The sequence below is a fragment of the Diorhabda sublineata genome, chromosome 4, assembly GCF_026230105.1.
Source record: "Diorhabda sublineata isolate icDioSubl1.1 chromosome 4, icDioSubl1.1, whole genome shotgun sequence".
NCBI classification, from domain to species: domain Eukaryota; kingdom Metazoa; phylum Arthropoda; class Insecta; order Coleoptera; family Chrysomelidae; genus Diorhabda; species Diorhabda sublineata.
The window spans coordinates 11984887-12009250 of NC_079477.1; the positions used below are offsets into that span (position 1 = coordinate 11984887).

The 24364-nt window shown below is 32.5% G+C and overlaps 1 protein-coding gene across 2 annotated transcripts in view; it reads left to right on the forward strand.

Moving 5' to 3' along the window:
• Positions 1–20701, forward strand: part of LOC130442548 (neprilysin-2-like) — a 32708-nt gene extending 12007 nt beyond the window's left edge. For both annotated transcript variants that reach the window (XM_056776738.1, XM_056776737.1), the window contains 8 exons: positions 7415–7573; positions 10484–10701; positions 11430–11594; positions 11853–12096; positions 12915–13083; positions 17624–17877; positions 18316–18533; positions 20520–20701. In XM_056776738.1, the coding sequence (XP_056632716.1) occupies positions 7415–7573; positions 10484–10701; positions 11430–11594; positions 11853–12096; positions 12915–13083; positions 17624–17877; positions 18316–18533; positions 20520–20640 (1548 nt within the window). In that variant the 3' untranslated portion in view covers positions 20641–20701. The remainder of the gene's footprint in view (positions 1–7414; positions 7574–10483; positions 10702–11429; positions 11595–11852; positions 12097–12914; positions 13084–17623; positions 17878–18315; positions 18534–20519) is intronic.
• The last annotated feature ends 3663 nt before the right edge of the window (positions 20702–24364 follow it).

The following is a 24364-nucleotide window of genomic DNA, read 5'->3' on the forward strand; positions in this document are numbered from 1 at the left end:
GTAAAACCTCTGTTAAATCTCTTATGGCTGAGTTGGTATGAGTAGTGCATATCAATGTCTGACCTTATTAATAGTATTTGAAACAAGTCAATTAACCTAATAAATTCTAATTAGAAAAATGGATATCCTTACAAATCAGACATGTTATGGGACCAGTTAGGCACTCTTACATTTTTTAAGGTGTCTCCTCCCAATTAGTAGACAGAAACATCTTCATTGATCAACTATGACAATTTGAGGGCCAGTCCGTTACTGCACTGAATAAAATTACCAAAAAAACGTCGATTGTTGTTGAATTTAACGAAACAAATGTTCACATTGGCTCAGTTTAGAATATAAATGGTTTATTTAGAGATTTTCGTTTGTATGTTTAGCATTGTGCACTGTGTATTGCTGAATAAGAGCTATGGTAGCCCTGAGATGGGTTTTGAATAGCTACTAAATTCTAACCGACTCAAATCGATGACTATGATAAATACAAACATTGTTCAATTGGTTGGAAATAGCACTGGTCATTGTTATATAGTATGAAGAAACTTGAAATTGAGAAAGATTCATAGAGAAATATTGGGAGAAGGATCTTTTTGTAATAATATCAATACTAAGAGACAATCATTTCATTCAAATCATTCAAGCAACAGATATAGATAAGATTTCTGGAATACTTCCAAATTTTTATAGGTCTTGTCTATTGTTTATTTTTTTTATTATTATTATTAACTTATTTTTCTACATTTTAGTTGTATTCCAATTCTCTTCCTCTTGAACACTTTTGTCTTCTTAGTTTAATTTGAAAGTTTTATCTTTCATAATATTTGATAAAAATTCACAAAATGGTTGCAATTTTAAAAATGTATCGATTTTGGGTTATAGATTTAATCCCAGTCTTATAATTACGAAATAAAATGAAAAATTTGTGAAAATTGATTTATGCAACTGGAAGAAGATGAAATGACTACATCTCTGAATGTGTTACTTATTAAATATTAGTCAATATAAAAGAAAGATCAAGATAAAAACAAGTAGAGCCCACATTGTAACATTTAATAGAACATGAAAGCCAAGTGACTTGGCTTATTAGATAATTCGAGGTGCTAGGTGCTTCTGGAAACTAATGACCCTGATATCAAGGAAAATAATAAAACCAAGACTACCACGTAAAGTAATAAGTGGCAATATTTGAGGACAATAATAAAAAATCCAATTAATTTGTAATCTAATTAATAATGGCAATCAAAAAGAATATAACATGTTGCATGCTGAAATAACTTGTCATACCAAAAACCGAGTGTGGACTGCCAAATGACACATGTTACGGTTAGTGATAAGTGTTTGAAGGCATGCATCACTGACAGAGAACAGTGGACGGATGAGTCTATAATGGATGGCTCGAACGCAGCAGGATTCTGTGAAGTACACCTCAAAAAAAGCGAATTTTTCTAGCTTCTAGAAGAGCTACCGAAAGAGTTATAATAATATCTGATACGGTGTGTTCTTAGTGTTTCAGAACACAGATAGTCTTACAAGAACTAGTATGTGATGGCTCATTTGGGTGCCTGGTCACTGAGATAATAAAGACAACGTCTCATCTGCACACCAGATCACCAAAACCTCCAATAGATCTAGAGCCATTCTTTGAATCTGAGTAGCCTGCTCGCACGAAAAACTCTGCGAAGATTGATGAAAACCTGTCATGAGACAAACGAAGGCACACATGGATTGACATTGTACCTCTCTTATCAATGAACTGCTCTAACTAAATAATTACGAAATTCGACTGGTTACTAGTCTTCTAATCAGGCACATTTATCGCTGTCTCTGTACCAAAGACTTTCCGAACGATCTGGAATTTCGCTGGTACGTGGAAAAGAAGACATTGCAAACTACGTCATCGAAGAATACACTCACTTATGTGAGGTCCAAACGCTTGGGAAAACATTACAGTTTGCCTAATTACATTGAATGGCTTAAGCCAAAGATCCTGATAGGCTTTTCAAAGGACATCTATCTTTGGTAAATTTAAGTGGGAGGTCTTGTGTGCAACGGTTCATGAATACCTACTGTCATAATTATGAACCTCAACTTTTTTGAAAGTAGTTTACACACTTCACTGATATAACAAAATTTCTTCACAATATATATGATGTGGATTGTAACCTTGTTGCAGTATTTTTAAAGTGTACGAGTATCTGCTATCTCATGACTTCAAATTGCAAATTAAGCTTCACATAATGCAATTAAATTCCCTACCAAAATTTCTAACGAATACAGGAGACGTCGGCCAGTACATTCGATTCCAATCAGAGTAATAATTCCAAAATTAAACTGCCAAACCAATTACATGAAATTTTACTAACAGGTATTAATATTCGATTAAAAAATATGATTGGCGTTGTTTCTAACACGTTACGGAGTCTTCCTACTTAATTTTCGATCAATAATTAGTAATTTTGCAAACTTAATTAATTAAGAACAAGACTATGAATTGGTCTTCAAAATCAACAGGATAGTATAGAGAGGAATATTTATTCTCACTTTACATGATCAAATAATCTCACAATTGTGTATAATTGAGCACCCCACTGTTTTCGAATAATTAATAATCCATGAATTTTGTATACTAAACGTTATTTTCTTTCTATAATTATACGAGTACATACGTTTTTACTTTTCTCTTATTTTCAACTTTCTGTTCATGTTCTCGAAATCAATGGGGCCGATCCCCCGAAAGAAATTTTTTTCCAAATTACGTAGCTTTTCAGTCTAGTCATCAAATCAAAAAAAAAACGGTTGTTCAAGTTTTCATATTCTGAAAGCCTGCCTAATCAGTATTTTAAAATCAAATGAAAAAAAATATGAAAATTTCGAGCAAAACCGAACAAAAATAATTCAATAACAGTGTCTGTCAATTTATACTCTCTTTCTTCTTCTATATAGGCAATTCGCGTGTTAAATTGTTATTCCAAGGTTTTCAAAAGACGTTTTCTAATCTAGGACCTAACCGTTATTTGCCGCTTGTAATTCTATTTTTCTATCCCTCATTCTGCTGACATTTTTTCCAACAACTTATCAATGTTTTCTAAATTTCCTTCTTATGATCTCAATTCCAAGAGTTTTTTCAGTCATTCAGTATTCTAGTTTAGTAGTACAATTTAACTGAAAAATAAACTACCTAAGCAGTAACTGATTGGGGTTAGAAACAAGTAAAACTGTAACTGTAAAATTTTTGATGGGTGTTGGGTATGCTAACTTTGGAACAAAAATCAATCCCAATGCTCGATCCAAGCAACATTTGTCTTGTAATTTTTTTGATTTTTGACATTAGATAAAATCTGTACACTAGTAAAATGGAAAAAAACAGTCAATATAGTGGTTTGCAAAAGGGGAACTTGCTCTGAAAAAGGTAAAGACAGTTTACCACTATTATCAAAAGGATAAAACGATAACAGGAGAGTATTACGTATCATTGTTTGATAAGGTGAAGGTAGAAATTGAAAATTGGTTGACCAACTAATATATCTACCAGATTTGGCTATCAGCGACTTTTTATAGTTGCTAATTTCAAAGTTTCACTTGCAGGAAAAACGTAATACCCTGCTCCTTGTTAGGTACACGACCAAATCGATAATTGAAGCACTAATTAGTACATATTTAAGAAGATAACGCATAAAATGTATTATTATATGTTATTTACTAGTGGAAAAAATTGTAATTCATAGTTTCATCCGTAAAAATGATGGACAACGTAAAAAACCGTAAACTCTAGTAAACAAAACGTACGCTACTTTAATTCACTATTTACGGAACGTGTTACCAATTCAGTTTATAGTTATCGCGGCTGGTTTTTTGCTGTTTTTAGTAAAGTTTGTACTGTATTTGATGGAGAAAAGTGTAACGGTAAAGTGCATAGGGTGCCACAAAGTTAAAATACCGCACATTCCACAGGTTAGTCATTAAATCTTGTTTACGTCGATTTTATTTTGCTCATTAGTAGAGAATATTGACGTACAGTAGAAATAAATATATAACATGAAAAAAAATATGTGATCAATCGCTGAAAATGAAACATTTTGAAAATTATATTTTATTAGTTTTTTTTGAAAAATATACGATTCATTGTCCTAAAAAAATGTTTTATTCTATTCTATTCTCTTAATTGGATTTCACATAAACTAAATGGAAGCGAGGTACTATCATTCAATACAATCTCAATGTCTTCACCTTACAAGATCTTACAAGTCAGCCGAAGGCACGAGAGATTACGAAGGTAGTATCATTACTTTTATGTCAATAACCACAAGAGCTAAAAAATAAAACACAAGTTTACTCACTCGTAAAACGCTAATTCATTTATTATTTTCTCCCATTATAACTTTTCAGTATTGACTCTGTTAAAATAGCGATTGAAATATCAATTGCTTCCCTAGGTGTACCTTTCATGAATAATGCTTGGCTGATAACTTGGTGGCAACCAGGATGAGTTTCTTCGCTAGAGGATGTTTGCGAGATCTACAAGGAGATATCAAGATATTAGGGTCTGCTTCAAAGAAAACCCACTCCGTACCGATAATTTTTGGAAGGTTGGGAACCAGACCTGAGTAGGCCAGTGAAATACCACCAGTACCCCTTATGCTTCGTCATCCTTAATTTTTTAATTACTCGGGTTATTATATAGAAAGTAGGACAGGCATAAAAATCCAATTAGACCAACTGATTGTGAATCCATCGAAAGCAAATGCCCCTGGATCTCTTTTCCATGAGTAATAGACTGCGCACTTTGTGTTGATTCGCGAAACAAATAAATCAATTTCTAATTTCTCGAAATTCACCGTAATTATTTTGAAAGCGTAATCAGCTCCAGATAAAGAAGCATCCTAATGAATCGTTCTCTTATACCGATTATTTCTAATCTTCCGAAACTCTTATGGTAAATTGGGTACTGATATGATAGCATCAAAACAATCTTTACTTTTGTTTAATGCCTGGATCTTTGCTCTTTCAAACAATCTACAATGTAACAAGCTATATTCAACTGCTGGACAACAAGCTACCAACGACACCCAACAACTTTCGCAAAATCACGGATTTTCAAACATCCCTTTCTCTTAAGGATCTCAATCTGATTCCGTACTGTGATCTTTGTTTCTTGCGAAATCTCAACCTTCATAGAAACCGAATCCCAAAAGAACCCCAAATATTTACATTCCCTCCCGGGCACCAATTTTGACGTTTCTTAATTTACAATAAATCCTAAATCCTAACATCTCCAATCGATTGACCCAAGCACAAAAAATCATCCAAATGCACAACCGAAGGCTAAACGTTGAAACGCAGGTAATTTATAACAGGTTTTAATAATTTTTTATATGTCACTGGACACGTGCACAGACCAAAAGGTAAACACATAAACTTGTAGATTTTTCCATTATACAAGAGTCTCAAAAACTTGCAGTGTGGTCTCCAAACAGGAATCAGGAAATAGGTGTCTTTAGATCAATTGTCCCCATAAAAATGGCTTGTTCTAGAAAGTTGCAAGCTATTTTAGATCCTCGAGTTTAAAATGCTCTGTAAAAATAGAACTATTTAACTTTTTAAAATTCAGAATAAATCTCCGCTGACCATCAGATTTAGGAACTAGAAAAAACGAAAAAAGCAACTGATCTGGAACTTCCTCAGCTTCCACAATCACTCCAATTAAAAGTAGTCTATCAATTTCTGATTGAATGTATACCGATTCCTGCTTCTGCTAATTTGGAATGGAATTGATTCATAAGGTATATATAGATGATAAACTTGCCCTCAGTGATCGATTCCTTCACAAAATATTTAAGCCGTCCCGTTAAAATACTAACGACGTCCTGATAGGCTAGCGGTTCTGAGATCGCTAATTTTGTTACCGATATTGACTTGAATTTGGGTAAGTTGATTGTTTTGATGGAAATCTGAAAGTTAGCCGTTTTTTCATGACTGATGTTCTCGTGCCCGTCTGAGTCCCTGACTTATTGTGGCTGGACGAGTCCTTCGCGTTTAAAGGACCAGGTGATACAAAAGTTTTCTTAACTGCAGCCGACTTCATCTCCTCGCCATCCTTCCCAATAGCCTTAGTCTCTTTCCCTTTATCCACCAGCTTCTCTCCAAACAAGTAACTATCTGTTTCTCGTTTTTCAAGTACAGTTGTACATTGCTTGGATAAAGTAAGCATAATATAAAACTTACGTACCACTGTTTGAGATCTGTGAATTTCGATTAGCAACTTTGCAGCGTCCCAGATCTTTTCATATTTTCTGTATCCCTCAGTGGTGCCAACAACTCGATCGCCGGAGCCAACTGTGCCAAAGCAAATCGTGCCAATTTTTTTGCTGCTCCAAAATATGTGTCTTTTTTTAGAGCAGATTCTTTCTAATTTACCGCCACTTCATCATTTGGAATCGGTGGTTCGAACGAAAGCTAATCTTTTCTATGGTATTTCTATAAGAAAATCATTCACATCATTTTTAAGACCCTCTTACAAAAATTTTTTACAACACATAGCGAAACTAGAGTGCAAAATAAGCTCAGGCGCTTTTTGTACAGGATCTTCCCCATATATAAGAAGAGCATCCGCATTTAGTTCCCGTCGAGTCTCTTCTGCAGCCGGTGTAACAGAATCTTTCGTATGTCTTGAATCTCATTTTCCTCGTTGGAAAGATCCAGATCTATATCTTATTTTCTTCCAATCAACATGTTGACTTGCCGCAGGATCCTGCTCCTGCTTATTAGTTTGTGGAGACAAATTAAAACAAATTAATTTCGACGTCAATTTGTTAAAATCAAACAGTTTGTTTATTTAAGTTCAACCTCATCTTTCGGATAAGACAGAGTAATTTGATCTCTACTTAACTCTACCGATTACTATGTATGCCTTATTTTACCTCACGGGCAAAATAAATCACTCAAAGAAACATGTATGAATATTATAAATATTCTAGTTTGTATATTATCACTCGCATTACGGGCATGAAAGCATATTTGTTCCATAAGGAAAAAACGTTAATATTTCGTGCTAACGTTTAACCATAGCCATAATACATTTCAAATTGCCTTCAATAATTGTTGTGTCTGTATTAGGCGTCATCGACACTGGAGCCTCTCGTGTTAAAATGGCTTCTCTTATCACAGCAAAAACCGTTGCCATTTCTTCCATCCTGTCGTCTAATTTTCGGAGTTTTTTAGACGTCCTTTCTCTTGAATGGTCACGGCCTCTGGATCTCTGGATCAACCACAGACGACAATGTAGCGAAAGGTTGAGGAGGGTTAAACATAAAGTGGCATGATTTAAACCCAATTTCGAATCGGCCTAAGGCATTAACTTTCTTCAGTTGATTATTTTTGATGTAGAATTACTAGATAAATAATTTTATATGTGGATTTCCAGATTCATGAAGCTATGTATTCTCCAAATGAACCAAATTCAGAAATTAGAGGTCTCATGTTTCGCTACATGGTAGACATCGCTGTTCTGTTTGGAGCAGATAGAAATATAGCTGCAGAAGATGTTAGGGAAGTGCTTAGGAAATATGAGGAACTGGGAAAGGTATTTTACTCAACAATATCCAAATTTATTCTTAAATAGTGGAGAAATAATTCATATTAAATTTAAAAACCAAATTCATTCATTTGATAATATTATTATATTCCTTAGAATTAATATACAAATTTTCTGTTCCCAAAAGCTTAAGACACGTTTAATAAGTTAGTCGAGTAGTAAGTAATTTAGTGCAAGCAGTCAGTAAAAAATATCATCCTAGTTTAATAACAGTAGCTTAGTTAAGTAGACAGATGTGATTCTATTTTTGTTGTCAAGTAGAGACCCTCATAATGTGCAGCTAACCACTGAACTGCTACTAAATCAAGTCTGAGTGTGCGTTTATACAACACAGACTACCAAAATATTACGCTGGCATGAAGATACGACCTTCAAGTTTGTTAATGAGTATTTGAAATACTAGACATTATGAAAGGTAAGGAGTGAATTATATAAAAAAGGCAAGCGAAACAAACTGCATATGCCAATTTGAAAAAACCATGAATATTGCTGAGTTTTCGGGAAACAAAATTGAGACCAAAATAAAAAATATCGGATCAAATATTCACAAGAACTGAAAAATATTAAGTAATCCACGAATCCGGCGTCAGGACTAATTCTGTTCACTCGCATCGATCAAATAGTTCCAAATTTCTGATGATATATTGTGAAAGCTACATTTAGAATTACGAGGGTCTCAGAGTAATATCGTGAGTGCCTATACCTACTTTTATTGCTTCTATATGTTCTTGATTTTAGGTTTCTTCTGTTTTAAAATTAGTTATTTTTTTAATTTTTAAGAGATTGATGAAAAATTGACGTTTCGACTTTTCTTTAAGTCTATATCAAAATCTGATATTGACACTGACAATTTGCGTATTTATATTGATAAATAGATCATCAAACCTTCATCATGAAGATCAAAATAAGAATAAAATGAAAATAGAAATCTGTTCTAATAAGAAAAATCAACCTTTCCCCAGCTCTTACATATGCAGCAGCACTTAATCAAATCATCTGTAGTTTTATTAGAATTTACAAAATAGAGCCATAAGAGTTACTCAAATTAATTAGGTTTTTTTATCGTTTATAGCTTCTTATGAATGTGAACCATTTCTAAAATTCCCTTTTTCATGTATTAGATTCCGTTCAAAAAATTTTTGAATCTCCGTTAATGAATTTATGTTTTTCTATCCAACTATAAGATCCTGAATTTAGATGCTTAGCTATTCAAACAGCAAAAACTGCATTGAAAGGAAATAATTATCCAGAAAAAATGATAAACAACATATTCAAGAAAAGAATAAACAGATACTACAATCAATTAAAAAAGAAACATCAAAACATTTTCCCTTACCATATGTACAAGGACTTTCCGCACAATTATCAAATTATTTTAATAAATATGATATTAATATAAGTCATAAACGACATAATAAGTTATCCAATTATTTCACTGAATTAAAATCTAAAACACCAAAAAACACCAGATGATAAAAAAGACATAAATAATTTGAATAAAATTTATAGCTCTAGTTTGTAAACTCTAATAAAACTAGAAATAATTTGATTAAGTGCTGCTGCATATTTGAGATATGAGGACTGGGGAAAGGTTGATTTTTCTTATTAGAACAGTTTCCTATTTTGATTTTATTATTATTTTGATGTACATGATGGAGATGATCTATTGATTAGTATAAATACGCAAATTGTAAGTGTCAATATCATACTTGGATAAAGACTTAAGTTGAAACGTCAATTTTTCATCAATCTCTTGAATGAAAATTTGAAAAAACTAATTTTAGAACAGAAGAGACCTTAAACCATGAACATTTCGAAGCAATTGTATATCAAAAGGTCTAAGAAATAATAAATTGAAGAAATTTTTATCTCCTTTTTTTGAGTGATTCTATTTAATTCCACAATCTGTCTATCTGTCGAATCTTGTTATGCATTTTTTACAACCTTTTTGTTGGACAAGCTTACAATTGCTTAAAAATACCCATCGTTTTGTAGCTTTGAATTTGAGACTTTTTCATTGAACAAATAATTAAACGTAGTTTCTAGCGTTCGCAGTACATTCTGAAGGATCTTTTGTTTGTAGTTTCAAACGATTGCAATCTAGTTATTCATATTCTGAGTTACAAGGCTTGGATATTTCTATTTCAATCTACTACAAAATAATACTCATATATTTTTATACTTGTATTTAATTCCATACGATGTCTTTACCTGTTCATTTTGATACCACTATTTCAAGCACATTACTGTTTGAAAGAGTGGAATTGATTAAGTTCTCACCACCTGATTAAATTATTAGTCGTGACTGAGCTAGGCTTAATATTCTATTATGATTGAAGATGCCCAGCTAAGGCGCTTGGTATTTAGTCTATCACATCTGATGTTTACTTTTTTTTGGTGAGAAAATCTTATTACAAAATAAACAATAACGGCATAAAATGAAGCTTTCTTATGTGTAACTGTCAACAATTACGCCATTTTTTGCTGTCAATGCAAATATTCTTAGTTTTTTATTATTAGATATGAAATCAGTTTCTAGTTAAAAACAATCACATTCTTTTCATATTGAAAAAGCAACGTTGAAAGTACTTATGAGTTCGTGTTAATTTTGCTAAATGCTTCAGCAGGCGTCTACAACCTAAAATAGTGATAATTTTAATAGTGAATATATTAAATGGCATGTTATTATATTTATGACCAGATATTCTAGTTTGGATAGAAGATTGATAACCTAAACACTAAATTTGTTTGGATTAAGACTAAAATTATTATGTTTGCTACTACAGAATGATCAACAAAATATCTATTTAGATGAGGAACTCATCCAACTAACATGATCTAGAAATTAATTTTGGTGTTATTAAATTAAATTCAAAACTAAATTACTCATCCTTCTAGATGGTTCAGGATACAGTTTTTGATAACATCACTGAATCTGATTATGACAAAAGGGCATTGTCTGAGCTCCAATTCAAATACAGAGATATTCAATGGCACCATTTCCTCAGTGGATTATTGAAACCGGCGACAAATATTAATTATGATGATGATATCATCATTTTTCGACCACAGTATGTTGAATTTATGCAAAATTTTCTGGGAATAACATCTAAAAGGTAATTTTCATTTGTAAGATAATACAGACAAATTTTTTGGCCTTGTGAAGCTTTTTATTTAACATATCCATTTAGTTAATAGACAATTTATATTTTTTAAGTCTGATAAGTGTGTAAAATTAGAGTCGCCTTTTCGTAAAACCAATATAAAAAATCAAGAAGACTTTTTTTTTAATTTTTAATCACAATTAGAAGATATAGTTAATCTTTTTTGTTAATAATTTGAAAAAATGACAATAACTTTAATTCATTTGATTTTGTTCATGACAGAATTGATGAAAGAGAAGAGATTAACAAATTATAATGTTCTCGAGGCGTATAAAAGGTTGTTTCGAACATGAGACCACTACGTGTTTTTCCATGGTCTGGTCTCACTAGAAATTCCAGGAAATTCGTAAGAGTAGCTGATATACCTTTAGCCTTCCATAAAAATATTTCTCTGAACGGATTCCTTGCAGTAATCGTTTTGGCCAACAGTGTTCTGTTTATTTTTGAACGTTGCTATAGAATGTTATCTGATTTCTTTCTTATCGAGCTTTCTATTACTATCGCTTTCCGTATTCTAGATTTTATTTTGGTTCGTGTGAATTTAATGTAAAATCAAATAAAAAATTCACTAAGACTCGAATTTTTACGATTTTAACAGTAAGAAACAATAAAATCAGAAGAGATCTTTGTATCCATGAGTTAAAAATTTTCAACATCGACTTATACTTTATTATTTCTAGGACATTGGCAAATCTAATTTCTTGGCATACGATTCAACATTTGATTAATTTCATGCCGACAGAAATCGTAGAAAAAACTACAGAGCTTGTTGATAAAATCAATGGAAGGATGATGAATTTCAAAGAACCGAGATATAAAACTTGCTTACTAGAAACTAAAAAAAGGTAATATTTCCAATTGTGCGAATATAAAAAAAATAGAACTACCCATTTCCCATTTCCTTAAACCCAGTAATATCTCTACCACATAATAATTAGTTGTTACAAGGATATAAACTTTAATCATACTACGAAACATCAAGAGACTGTAAAATTGATTGAACAAATCAAATATCAATTTAAAAGTTTTATTGGACTTTTTAATGATTTAATATAGTTACCGTTTTTGATTCAATTATTTTATTTATTTTCCCCATTATTTAGATTAGGACCTGTACTGTCGGCAGCCTATATCCAACAATTTTTCCCTGAAGACGTAAGATTTAAAATTGTAACAATGATTAAAAACATAAAACAGCAAGCTGAGGAGACAGTACGGAATTTAGAGTGGATGGATTCGGCAACCAAGATGTTGGTAATCAAGTCATTGCACTCAACTGGTGAAAGGCTTCCATCCACTTTAGACTTATTAAACCTTCTAGAGGAGAATAGAAAGTTATATTCTCAGGTTGGTAAGTGACTTCAAATAAATGGATTGATGATGTACATTTAAGTTACTTTTTATGTGGAAATATCTTGGATTTACTTTTCTTCTTTATCTTCTATCCCATAGTTTCTATTTGTATTAAGAGACTTCCACATTCGAAAGTCATCTGTATGTGGTATTATTTTGTACTGGGCGATGTATGTTTTATATCGTGTTGGGATTTGTTTTGACATACCTAATTCTTTGCAGCGTTGTATATTACAAATTGTCAATACGTTCATATAATTATCAACAATGTTTGAATTAATGGCATATTTGAAATATAAACCAGAAATTTGAATAGCTCAGAATTTCGTGGACTTGACTCTGCTTCATCGATACTACCGTTTAAAATGCTCATCCAAGCAATTCAATATAATCCCTCCTAGTTACAAGATTTATTCAACAGGCGGACGTAGTTCATGAACACCGAGTTCACCTATAGACGCTCTGATCGTTAATTTATCGGGAGCTCTTTTTTTCTGAAGTACAAACCTGTGGAATCAGTTACCAAGACAAATATTTTCCCCTAACCTAATATTAGGACCTACAGAAGTTTGATATCAGTACCCGCAGGTATCTTCACACTGTAGACACCACTCGAGTATAATGGGGTGATCCTTTTGAGCTTTTCAAATAAAAAATAGTAAAAGCCATCGGTATTAGTACAGAAATAAATACTCAAATGCTGTTCTAAAAGTAATAAAAAAATATTTTAAAGTGATTGGGGTGAATGAGCCTACTTAATTTAATGTCGAGTAGATGTTGTTTCATCATCAGTACTTTTCTTTTTCTTCTAGGTGAAAATAAATGAAACTGAATATTTAGAATCCGCATTGGAGCTGAATCTTGTTGCACTATACAAGGAACAAAGTAGAATGAAGCAAACGTATGAAGAAGATTTATACAGTGACATTGATTTCGTTACCAGCCTTGAAATCAAATATTCCCCTCGAGAAAAACTATTAAGTGAGTTTTCTTTCAAGTATAAGAATTAATATGATTATACATAGGTGGCGCTATATATTTTGAGATATAGTAAAACAACAAGTATTTTCAAGAAAATGATTTCGATATGCTCCCAAAAAATTGTTGAATTGCTTAATCTATCTCAAATTCCATCGTGAATCGTCGACCACTTAAACATTTCTTTAGGTTAAAATCTATACAGAAATCACACATGGCCAATTTAGGCGGATTTGGTTCATGTACTGTTTCATTATTTTTACGTACAAACTAAACCCTAAACTGATTCAAGAACGGTAGGTAAACATTTTGTGATGTATCAGTTTACTGCAACTGTACGTTGACCTTTAAGCTTAATGGCTTCCACTTATCTGTACCACGAAAGAAAACTGCGTACATGACAGATCGCTTATTTCACATTGTTGGTGTTGTTTTTTTTTTCACATAAAATCGTTGAGGATCCAACCTTAAGTGTTACCTCAATCTTGTATTCCTTCGAGGCTACGTCTCCTTTTCTCAATATTTTCAACAGTAAATGAAAAACAGACCCTATTAGCATCAAGCAATATCTGTCTAATATTTCGATAGCACTATTTACTCTGTGAAAGCAGCGACGTAACTGCACTCAGAGCTTACTACTTAAGGATGGTAGTGTTAAAAAATGTGCTCTGATTCCTCTAGTCTAGTAGCATCTCAAAATATATGAAGTTGCCCTCGTACTTACTTATTATTCACAAATTTCATTTATTAATAATTCTTCATACCAAAGGTTAAGACTCAAATGAAAAGACACAAATCTCATTTCAGTTATATATGAGCTGGTCAATATTTTAACGTATAGTAGTGTACAATAGGAATTGATCTTAGACTCAGTGGTATTAGAACTATTACATCAAAAAGAATAATTTCTTGAGATACATTTTTTATACCTTTGAATTATGTATTAGATTCTTGCTCTGATGTGAAACGTAATCCAGTGAGGGCGTTCTGCATCGACCGGAACAAACGGTAGTCAGAAGGGGCAAGGTCTGGGCTATAAGGCGTGAGGAAAAACTTCCTATCCACTCTTTTCCAAATAGTTCTTAACCGGAATAGCAACGAGGGGCCGCGCGTTGTCATGATGGAAAATTATTGCCTCGTGTCTGGCCGCATATTGCGGGCGTTTTTCGGCTGCTGCTCTCTTAAAACGGATTGATTGTATTCGGTCGCGTTCTGCATTGATGGCTTCAGGCGGATCTAGCTGCTTATAATACAGCACACCCTTCTGATCCCACCAAATAGAGAGCATTACATTGGCTGGTTGGCCGTATTTCACATATGATTTTTTGCGCTTGAGGTTGTAGTAATGGATCCATTTTTCATCACCAGTAACATTCCGATGCAAAAATGACTTTCTTCTGAGGCGTTCCAGAAGCATTTTGGACATGCAAAACCGCATTTCGACGTCTCTCGGCTTGAGTTCATATGGAACCCAATTTCCTTGCTTTTGAATATACCCAGTTGCTTTTAAACGTTTTGATACGGCTGCTTGAGTGACACCCAAAGATTCTGCGAGCTCTTCTTGTGTTTGGAAAAAATACTTCTAGTTCTTCACCTTCAAACTTTTTTGGCTGCCCAGGATGTTCATCGTCTTCCAAGCCAAAATCATAACTTTCAAATCGTGCAAACCACTTTTGGCACGTTCGCTCAACTAGAACATGTTCATCATAAACTTCCACCAAAATATGATACTTACTGCAGCATTTTTCTTCATATTAAAGTAATGAAGAAGAACTCCCCGCAGAATAATTTTTCAGGAACAAAGTTCGACATATTTGAGTAGAAAAAATTATTGTTACTACCATTTCAAATGAATGACATATACTGAAAAGACGTACAATAACAGCTTTCCAACGTAGCTTCGGAATATTGGAACGATGTAATATTATACAAGTTACGCCATCTCTTATCAAACCACACAAATTAAGTTATAGACCCAAAGTAGAATAATCAGAATAAAAAATTATAACTGCTCAGCACATTTCAATATTGTATCCAATTATCTAATTTTAGTCCTAGTAATGATTCGTTAAGAGTTTTAAGTAAGTTGAAATGTGGGATCCATACTATTCCTTTACCAGAACCAAGTTTTCTTAAAAGCTTTGCTTGCAAAATGATCATATGTTCAATTCCAACACTGTTTGACTTTCTTTGAAATCGAAATAATCAATCTCATTTCACATAATATATACTATATTATCATTCCTCTTGTTAGAGAGCCATCAGATTTTGAGGAGAACGCCGTAAATTATAGAATATAGATTCGCCATTAGATTTTGGCTTGATAAAGACAGTGTGGCCATATGAGAGTGGCCGCCATGTTCAACTCAAACTCGGTTTATTTAGCATTTGTTCTCATATTAACGTAATTTTTATTCTCAATTACTTAATCAGAAACTTTTCAAGTGATCAATAGTATATTCAAACAAAAAAAATACGAAAATAATTTATTTTATGTCGAAGTTTGGGTTAAACATGACAGCTACTTTCATGTGGCCACACTGTCTCTATTAAGCCACTGTATTGCATTGAATTCCTTGATTCAGCACAATCCTTTTTGAGGACTAATTAAATAATGTCGTTTTGTTTAGAACATATAAACGTTTCGTCATACTATTTTACTCAGTTACCTCATGTTTCTAATCCCTCATCTGTATGAAAAGTATTCGGTATACGTTTATAATATTTCATAATGTTCATTGCTCATTTATTGTCACCTTTACTGGTTGATTACTGGGTAAATTATTTGATTATTATCGCCAAGCTGTTTAATTCGTGAAAATATTGAATTTTGATCTATCAATTACTACATATTTATCTTCTATCAAATTCTATGCTCCTTATATATTTTCCTATTGCTTCTTCATCTTCTTGTCTTCCTATTTTAGCTGAGGGATCCGTATTATCATTTTTCACTAATGAGGATCTAGTCTATGAATTTCTATGTCCCGTTTATAAAATATCTGTTAAATTTATCATTAACATTTACATTAAGTATATTTCAATAAAATATCTTGCAAATTTTATCTTAAATCATCACTAACCTTCCATTAGGCGCGCGGGTATTTCTAACGTATTTGGTCGCGTTTTATCTAGCAGATACATATATCAAATAAATTTTTTTGTTATTATTATTTTTAATATATCATTACAGCAAATTTTGTATGAATAATTCTTTTTCCCGCTTTTAATTTAACATTTTTTTAAGTAAAAAAAAATAATTATTTTATTTGTAAAATGTGTAAAATTTTAATTAGGTTATAGACAGAACTAGGTTTAAAGTTACATTATTTATTCAAAATATTTTACAAACTTATAAAAGTAATCGTAGTAATCACCCTCTTCAATTTCTTTATTATAACATTTATTACAAATCATATTTGTATGAAGTTTTATACATAAATGAATTCCACATTTTTAACAACAATATGCAGACACTGACGTTTTCTTATTTTCTACATAGCATGGTTCGCATAGCTTTCTGTTACTTCCAGGTCCAGGTGTTGCCTCTTGAACTTCTTGTTGTGTTTCCAAGGTTTTGTAATTTTTGAGCAAATCTTTGGTTTGTCGTGGAAGACTTTTTATTTGGGCCCTCACTTTTAGTTGTCCGTCTAGCAAGGCTAGTCCTAATTTTTTCAAATATTCTCTTCTTGTGACAAACGTATTTTTGTTTCCAAGAAATATCACCCGCGAGTTGATTCCAGCTACGTTCAGTAAATGGTAAAAAATTACCATAGGCCACCTCTTAGTTGATCTAACAACATTATAAGTAGCGCAAAGCTTGTCGACCACATCAACGCCGGATTTTGTGTTGTTATAAAATGATATTATTTCTGGCTTTTTTGAAGCATCTTCTTTCACTTGGTTCGAAGCCACATGCAAACTGGAAATAGGGACTACGGTTTTTCCTTTTTTCGGGACATATGAAACTAACGTTTCATTTTTTGTAAATCCAAATAAACAAATAAACATTTGAAAACAATAAAATTTACGTTTGAATAATTACAAAACGTCAAAATGAACGAGAACTTATCCCAACTAAATCTGAATATAAACTGCCGCTTTTGGTCGTGCTGTATCTAGCAGATACAAATCCGGCGGTAGAACGGGTTTAGGGTGGGCAGGGGCTGTAAAAGTGGCATCAGCCGATTTTACTTCTAGAAAAGGCTTCGAGATACATCTGCCGAGAACTACTGCAAATCTCCATTTTCTAGAGCTATTACATTAATAAATATTCAGCAAAAAGTTAGCCATCTATCTCGTAGATACACGCGCGACTAATGGAAGGTTAAACAATCTATTTATCCACTTCCAATGTCATCGAACATTTGGAAGATTAATTACACTATCAATTGTTCGTATTTAAAAATGAATTATTGTATGTCATTTTCTGGATTGCCCTCTCCATTTTCACCTTTCACGTCGTAAACCATTAACAGAAATAGCTCAAAACTTTTTAGTTTATCGCACTCACCAAAGTTTCGTAACGCCGATTTTATTGCAGGTTTCCCAGTCGGCATATTCAGCGGTATCTATTACCAGAGTCATCGGCCGGAGTACATGAACTACGGTAGTTTGGGCTCTATAATTGCCCAACAAGTATACCATATATTCATGAGGGCTGTAGAAGGGGATCAGTCCCCTGGAGAGTTGAGGAGTTGGTGGTCGCCGAGCAGTTTCGCGTATTACAATCAGAAACTAGAATGTCTTTCGAATCAGTACAGTAACTTCAAAGTTGCGGGATTAAGACATAAGCACGTAAGTTTTGAATACAAGTTTAGACGTGAGGGATGTTGTTTCGTAAAATTTATTTGCAGACCCATAAACGGCTGAATACGAAATTTTCTTACTTTGATCCTTTTATTACTTTACTCAACATATTATTTATATATTTTATTTATACACTCAGACAGGTGTAGAAAAATAACAACTGCGTTTTTTCTTGGAAAATTACTTCTATCATATACAAACATTAAAAATCTCAATTTCATGAAAAAATTGAATAAACAAATGAAATCAGGCTTAAAATGTAGGCTATATTTATCCATGTATATACATGTTTATTCTCAATCTATACATTCAGAAACTAAATATTTCTTCATCGACTTCTGTTCCTTTATCAAGTCAACTTACAACAAAAATAATACTCTAGCCTAACACCCAACTCCACAATCTGACAGCCGTTTTAACTTCCAGCTAAATCCGACAAAAACCCGCGACGAGGACATGGCAGATTTAGCAGGGATGAAAATTTCTTACGACACTTACATCAATTGGAGTCGCGAAAACGATGGGGAGTCCCTACTTCCGGGATTAAACTATTCTCCCAATCAATTGTTTTGGATATCGGCGTCCATACGTCACTGTTCAAAGTATTCTCAAGGAGGTTTAGAGAGTGTTATGGACAATTATAGGTTAGTAGAGTACAGCGGTGTACAATTGAAATATTTGATAACATGATTTTTGCTTTTAGAATTAGAATGATAGATATTTGACGGTTTGGAAATAAATTGATTTATATGAAAAAATTAGATTGTGGAGAATGAACTATCTTATCACCTTAAAAAGGATTTCGACACATCATATATCCTATCAATTTTTTCATTTGCTTATACCACTTGATAATGAGCAAGAAAACCTTGCACGTTGTTAGACATAAAAGACTTTTGCGCTGCATCACATCTAATACTTACCAAAGCCAACCCTTTTCTCTTCTTCTACTAATTACTCTTGGAAACCAACTTTGAACAAAAGAGATAACTGCTAAGTTAATACCTAATAAATAAGACCAGATCAGAAAAAGTAACCAGATTTGATCCTAGAATTATAGCTTGCTGGTTGTAAAAGCTACAATAAGACATAAAATAGCGAGATTTTGCAAGAATTAAAAGCTCAGCTAAATCAGCATCAATTTGGGATCAAGTTTTACTTGGCATTGCAGTTTATTTTCTTTGAACTTGGGCAGTCTTCAACTGAAATATCTGCAAGTCTTGTTTCATAAATTTTCTAGCGGTTTCACACTGTAAATTTAAAATATAATTTAGATTTCATAAAATGTGCTGTATTAATCTTTCCCTATTTAACAGATGTTTGTTGCACTCCCAATTGATTCATTTCCTTCTTCTGGAATATGGGCTACAGTATTCTCAATTCGTCTAATTAGTGCATTAGATTTATTTTGAAGACTTCATTTCTCATCCAGCCCCATAAACAAAAATCTAGTGGTTTGAGGCCTGGAGATCTTTCAGGCCAATTAATAGGACCTCCACGTCCAATCCAACGCCTTGGAAAACGTTCGTCCAAATGTTACTTGACCTGACGAGCGACATGTGCAGGAGCTCTATCATGCTGATAGTACATCTGCATTTTAATATTTACAGGAACATCCTCGAGTAGGCCTTGTAATTCATTTTATAAAAAATTTAGGTAGTTTTCTCCTATAAGACGATTCTCCAAAATGAAAGGGCCAATTAAATAACTGTCAACCATACCACACCACACGTTTGCAGATAACCGATATTGAAAATTGCTTTCGACTGTTGCGTGGGGATTCTGGTCCGACCATACCTGATAGTTACGAGTATTATTAATGTCATCATGGGTAAATTTAGCTTCATCCGTAAATATTATACTCGATACAACACGATGATTATTATTTATCCACCGACAAAACTCCATACGGTTAGCGTTGGTTGTAGGTGCTGTACTCTCTGTACGTGATAAGGATATAAATCTTGTTCGTGAACTGTATTTATCACCCTTTTTTGTGGAATTCCAAATTGAGAGGCAATTCTCTGTGAGCTAGTAGTTGCATATTCTTTTACTAGATGCAGAATATTTTTTTACTTCTACCAAACCACCTTGTCGAGTAGCGCGTTCAGATAATATGTTAGCACTGGGAAGCTTACCAGTCTCGCACAATTTGTTAAAAACTCTAATAAATACGTTTTTAACAGGATATCTTCGGTGTGGAAAACGTTGACGATATTCTTCAGCAGCAGCTGTAGCATTTTCATTACAGAAACAAACACCAAATTTTGTATATTCTAAATTTGAATAAGTATATGGCATTTTGCAACACTAACAATCACATAAATTCGAAATTAAGCGTTCAGTTACTGTTCACTGTACACTGACAGTTCATCAAAACGTCAGAATTGTCAAATGACTTTGAGCCTCGTACATGGCATACTTTGAAAATGTTAAAATTCAGATATAAGTGGAAAGCTAGATGAACGTTTTTAATTACTCCATGGCTAGAAAAAAATGAAAATCGGATAAGAATATATGAGTTTTTTTACATTATTTTCACGTGTATAATACACTCTTAGAGTTTGGTGTGCTCCTCACTCGTATAATCTAATCTCTAATCTGGTAATTTTGGTCAATTTTTCTTCTAGGCTCAATCCCTATCAATTTCAAGTAAATGGTTTATTACAAAATCTACCACAGTTTGCTTTTGATTTCGGATGTCCTGTAGGATCCAAAATGAATCCCAAAGACAAATGTGATATTTGGTGACACTTGTTATTATGAAATATTTGTTATATTGAGTGTTTTTCTCAATAAATTATTTTTTCAGCTACTTAATTTTATTTTCCCCCAGCTTGCGCCTTCTAGATTATCTACCCATAAGAGACTCGTATACTGCTATGTATTTATCGATCAAATCCAAGCACACGGTTGATATCAGAGAAAACAACTGAACCCCAATTCTGGATGCCAACAATCGCAATACCATTGGAGCAACGATATACTTCATGAAGTTATGAAAGCGGAAAGCAGCACCTACAGGCAAATAATGACCCAAATATAATTCGTATTTCAATTTTAGAAAAAGTATATACGATTTCCTCAACAAAAGACTATATTTCTTTTTTATATTACTGATAAATTGTGCTAGATCTTGAGTTTTACATCAGTACTGGTCTAAATTAACGATAAAAAGGAAAGCCTATCTATTGTTCGAGTAGTTGATCCATTTTCGGTTTATTTTTGTTGTTTTTGCGTCCGGACTATAAACCATCCATTAGTAAAATTCTGTTCTACTAAACGGAAAAGAATTTCGATTTATTTACGAATAAAGTTTCCATCGAGATTGAGATAATCAACCCAACGCTCTTCCAACCATTTTTATCGAACAATTTTATTTGGCGTCAAAGAAGGCTGTAGTTGTAGCGTTGACTCAATCAATTGATTAATATTTTCATCTTTAGAGTAATTTTTGATAGCTAAGTATAGACAGTGGTCACTGGCCAGTTCTAGAGAAGATATTCAAAATTCAATACATTGAGTTTGACAATCGTTTTAAATAACATGGTTGAAGATCAAAGATCAAACCATTCATAGAAATTAATTGACAGCTAGTAACAATATGCCTTGAATAGACAATATGTATTCTGTATATGGAAGCCATAATTTTGTTAATCGATTGATTTGTTTTTATTCTTTTTGTATAACTTCCACTGTGTCCAATCTACTCAATTGATTGCTGTTTTGTTTAAGAATTGTAGTAGTGTATCCAAATTTATGGGCATCCAAAAAACTTTTTTATTTTCATTAAGAGCTCTAAATCATAAATTCGTGGATCGTTTCGTTCCATTGTGAGGAAAATCGTTTCTTATTGGGAAAAAATCATTTTAGACTCATGTTAAATGGTGTCAACATTTATGATAGCTCAGTGATATATATATATATATATATATATATATATATATATATATATATATATATATATATAATATTATTTTCAATTGTTTAATAATTTTCAATTCTATTCTAATATTTCCCAATGTAGCGGCTTCTCTTTTAGACATACTGGTCATTGAGTAATATTTGTTGCAATATTTAAAATACGCGCAAAAGTTAGTGGTGGATGATTTTTCTGTAAAAAGCTACTTTCTTAATCAAGCATTATTGATAGTGATACTTTTTATGGTCATTCAAATAGGAATAGATTAAATATAAATACGCTAGACTACTGTATTAATGATGATATTTCCATTATTTATAAAAATATTGTCACTATCCCAAACAAATTCCGAACAACAGTGTTTAAGAAACATTTAAAATCTACACCCAGTACACCCAGTCATTTGCTAATAGTGGAAGACATGAAGAACAAAAAAGCGCAAATGGGACTCCACTAGGCGACGTAGATGTCTGCCACCTAGGCACTAGGTACATCGTAAACTTCTTCTATCATGATATTCGCGTTCAGCGAATTTGAAAACCCCTTAATAGTAAAATTGAATTCATTTTGGTCAATATTTCCTAAATTTTTTTTTTATTTTTTAACCATTCGAAATGTATTTTTTCCCTGCCCAAATTCGATTTACATTCCTTATTCATAATTGTTGCTCACAAAATTTTTTGTACTTAATTACTCGACTATAATCACTCGCAAAGAAAATCGTCACTCATTGAGAAAAAATCCTTTCCATGCTCATGTTAAATGATAATGATGATATCTCAGTGATAGATAATATCATTTTCAATTTAAATTCAATGCTTCGCTTGATGATTTTGAGTACTATTCTCATATTTCCAGTTATAGCGGCCTCTTTTAGACATACTGCTCATTGAGTAACATTTATTGCCATACTTAAACTACGGACAACAGTAAGTGGTGGTTGATTTTTCTGGAGAAAGATACTTTCCAAGTGAAGCATTTACACCAATGGTATTTATAAGTTAAATAAATTATTGTTTAAAAGAATTGAAAAACACCTTTCTAGCAATAAATAAAGTAAAAAATAATTTTTAGCGTAAGAATAAAATTACTGATGAGAATATTATTGACACTATTAGAAAATCGTGAGATGTTTTGTATTACATTTGCAAAAAGCTGTAATGAATTTCTTGCTTTTGCAGTTCAATTTGCTATTTTAAACCCGTTTCTGAGTAGCATAGCTCGTCCACAGATACATCTTTCTAGCTTCCTTGCAGAGCATACAAAACGACACTTGTGAATCCTGGCGAATATAATCAAGATATTTTGATTGAATTTTTGTATTGCCCTCAGTTACAAACGTACAATGTACCGGTGAAACTAATAAAAATATGTTAAAAAATTACTAACCATAGCTTTGGTTCAAAAACCGTAGAGATTCCTGAGTATAAAAAATTCTGACAAACTATTAGTAATTAACTATTGTTTGAGTGACAACTTCAAAAAAAAAATTTTATTTTTGTTGACCTTTGTTCGTCAAACCGAGAACATAATACACTGACGCGGCCTATACTAATAAAAACGTTGTTGAAATCACATCAGAGAGGCACTTTTTTTGCTCTTAAGATCTTAAATCTATTTTAGCAAATATACTTTAACAAACATACCTACTTAAGATATTAAAAAATATAAATGCACGGTGGGAGAAGATTAAAATATTGAAAACTATGAAGATGCTAAATAAATGAAAATTAATTTTTTTTTAATTATTTTCTTTCAATTGAACTAGTTCCTTACATTATTAAAAAATGTATTGATGATTATGTGCTATTAAATACAAGAATTCTAAAAATTATCAATCTGCTTCGTTAATGACGCTTGCCGAAGTATCTATCAAGAGTAGGTTTCACGGATCCCTACTCTTAATGTTGATTGTACGAGCGCTCCGCATTTACAGATTCAAATTTGATAATAGCGACCCAAGAATATTTGATTTGATAACTTAGCTTCATTATATGCTATTAATGTTCATGGTGAAATAAGTTTTCCAAACAAATTTAAAAATTTAAGTCTCAAAACTATGCATTTGTGCTAAAAATATTCACGTGGAAATTGAAGTACTTACTAGTTTTTATTAAAATAGAATAATAGGTAGTGATAAAAAATACATCACTTTAAGAAAGAACCTTAAAATTCAACGAACATTGTGTTGCGATATTACGGATTCGCTTTGAAACAGACAAGCAAACAAACAATTAAGCAAAGTGAATAAAAGAATGTAAAAAGGTTTTCTTTTGTAACTTGAATCGTTCGACTTTTTACTTAATTAAAGCCCTCTAGTAATATTTTTTATTACATTTTGGCAGCAAAATCTTCTATTGAGAGTATTGCTAAACCAAACAGTTCTATTTTTCACTTTGTTTCTTAAATAATATTTAACTTATTTAATCTTAGAAGGTCTCAATTGGGAGGCAGTATTCGTTTTCCAATGTGCAGCTCTTGATTGAGCTAGGTCGTAGCAAAAATTGATGATGATGAATTTTTTAAGGCTACCGATGATTTGTCACTAGTCAC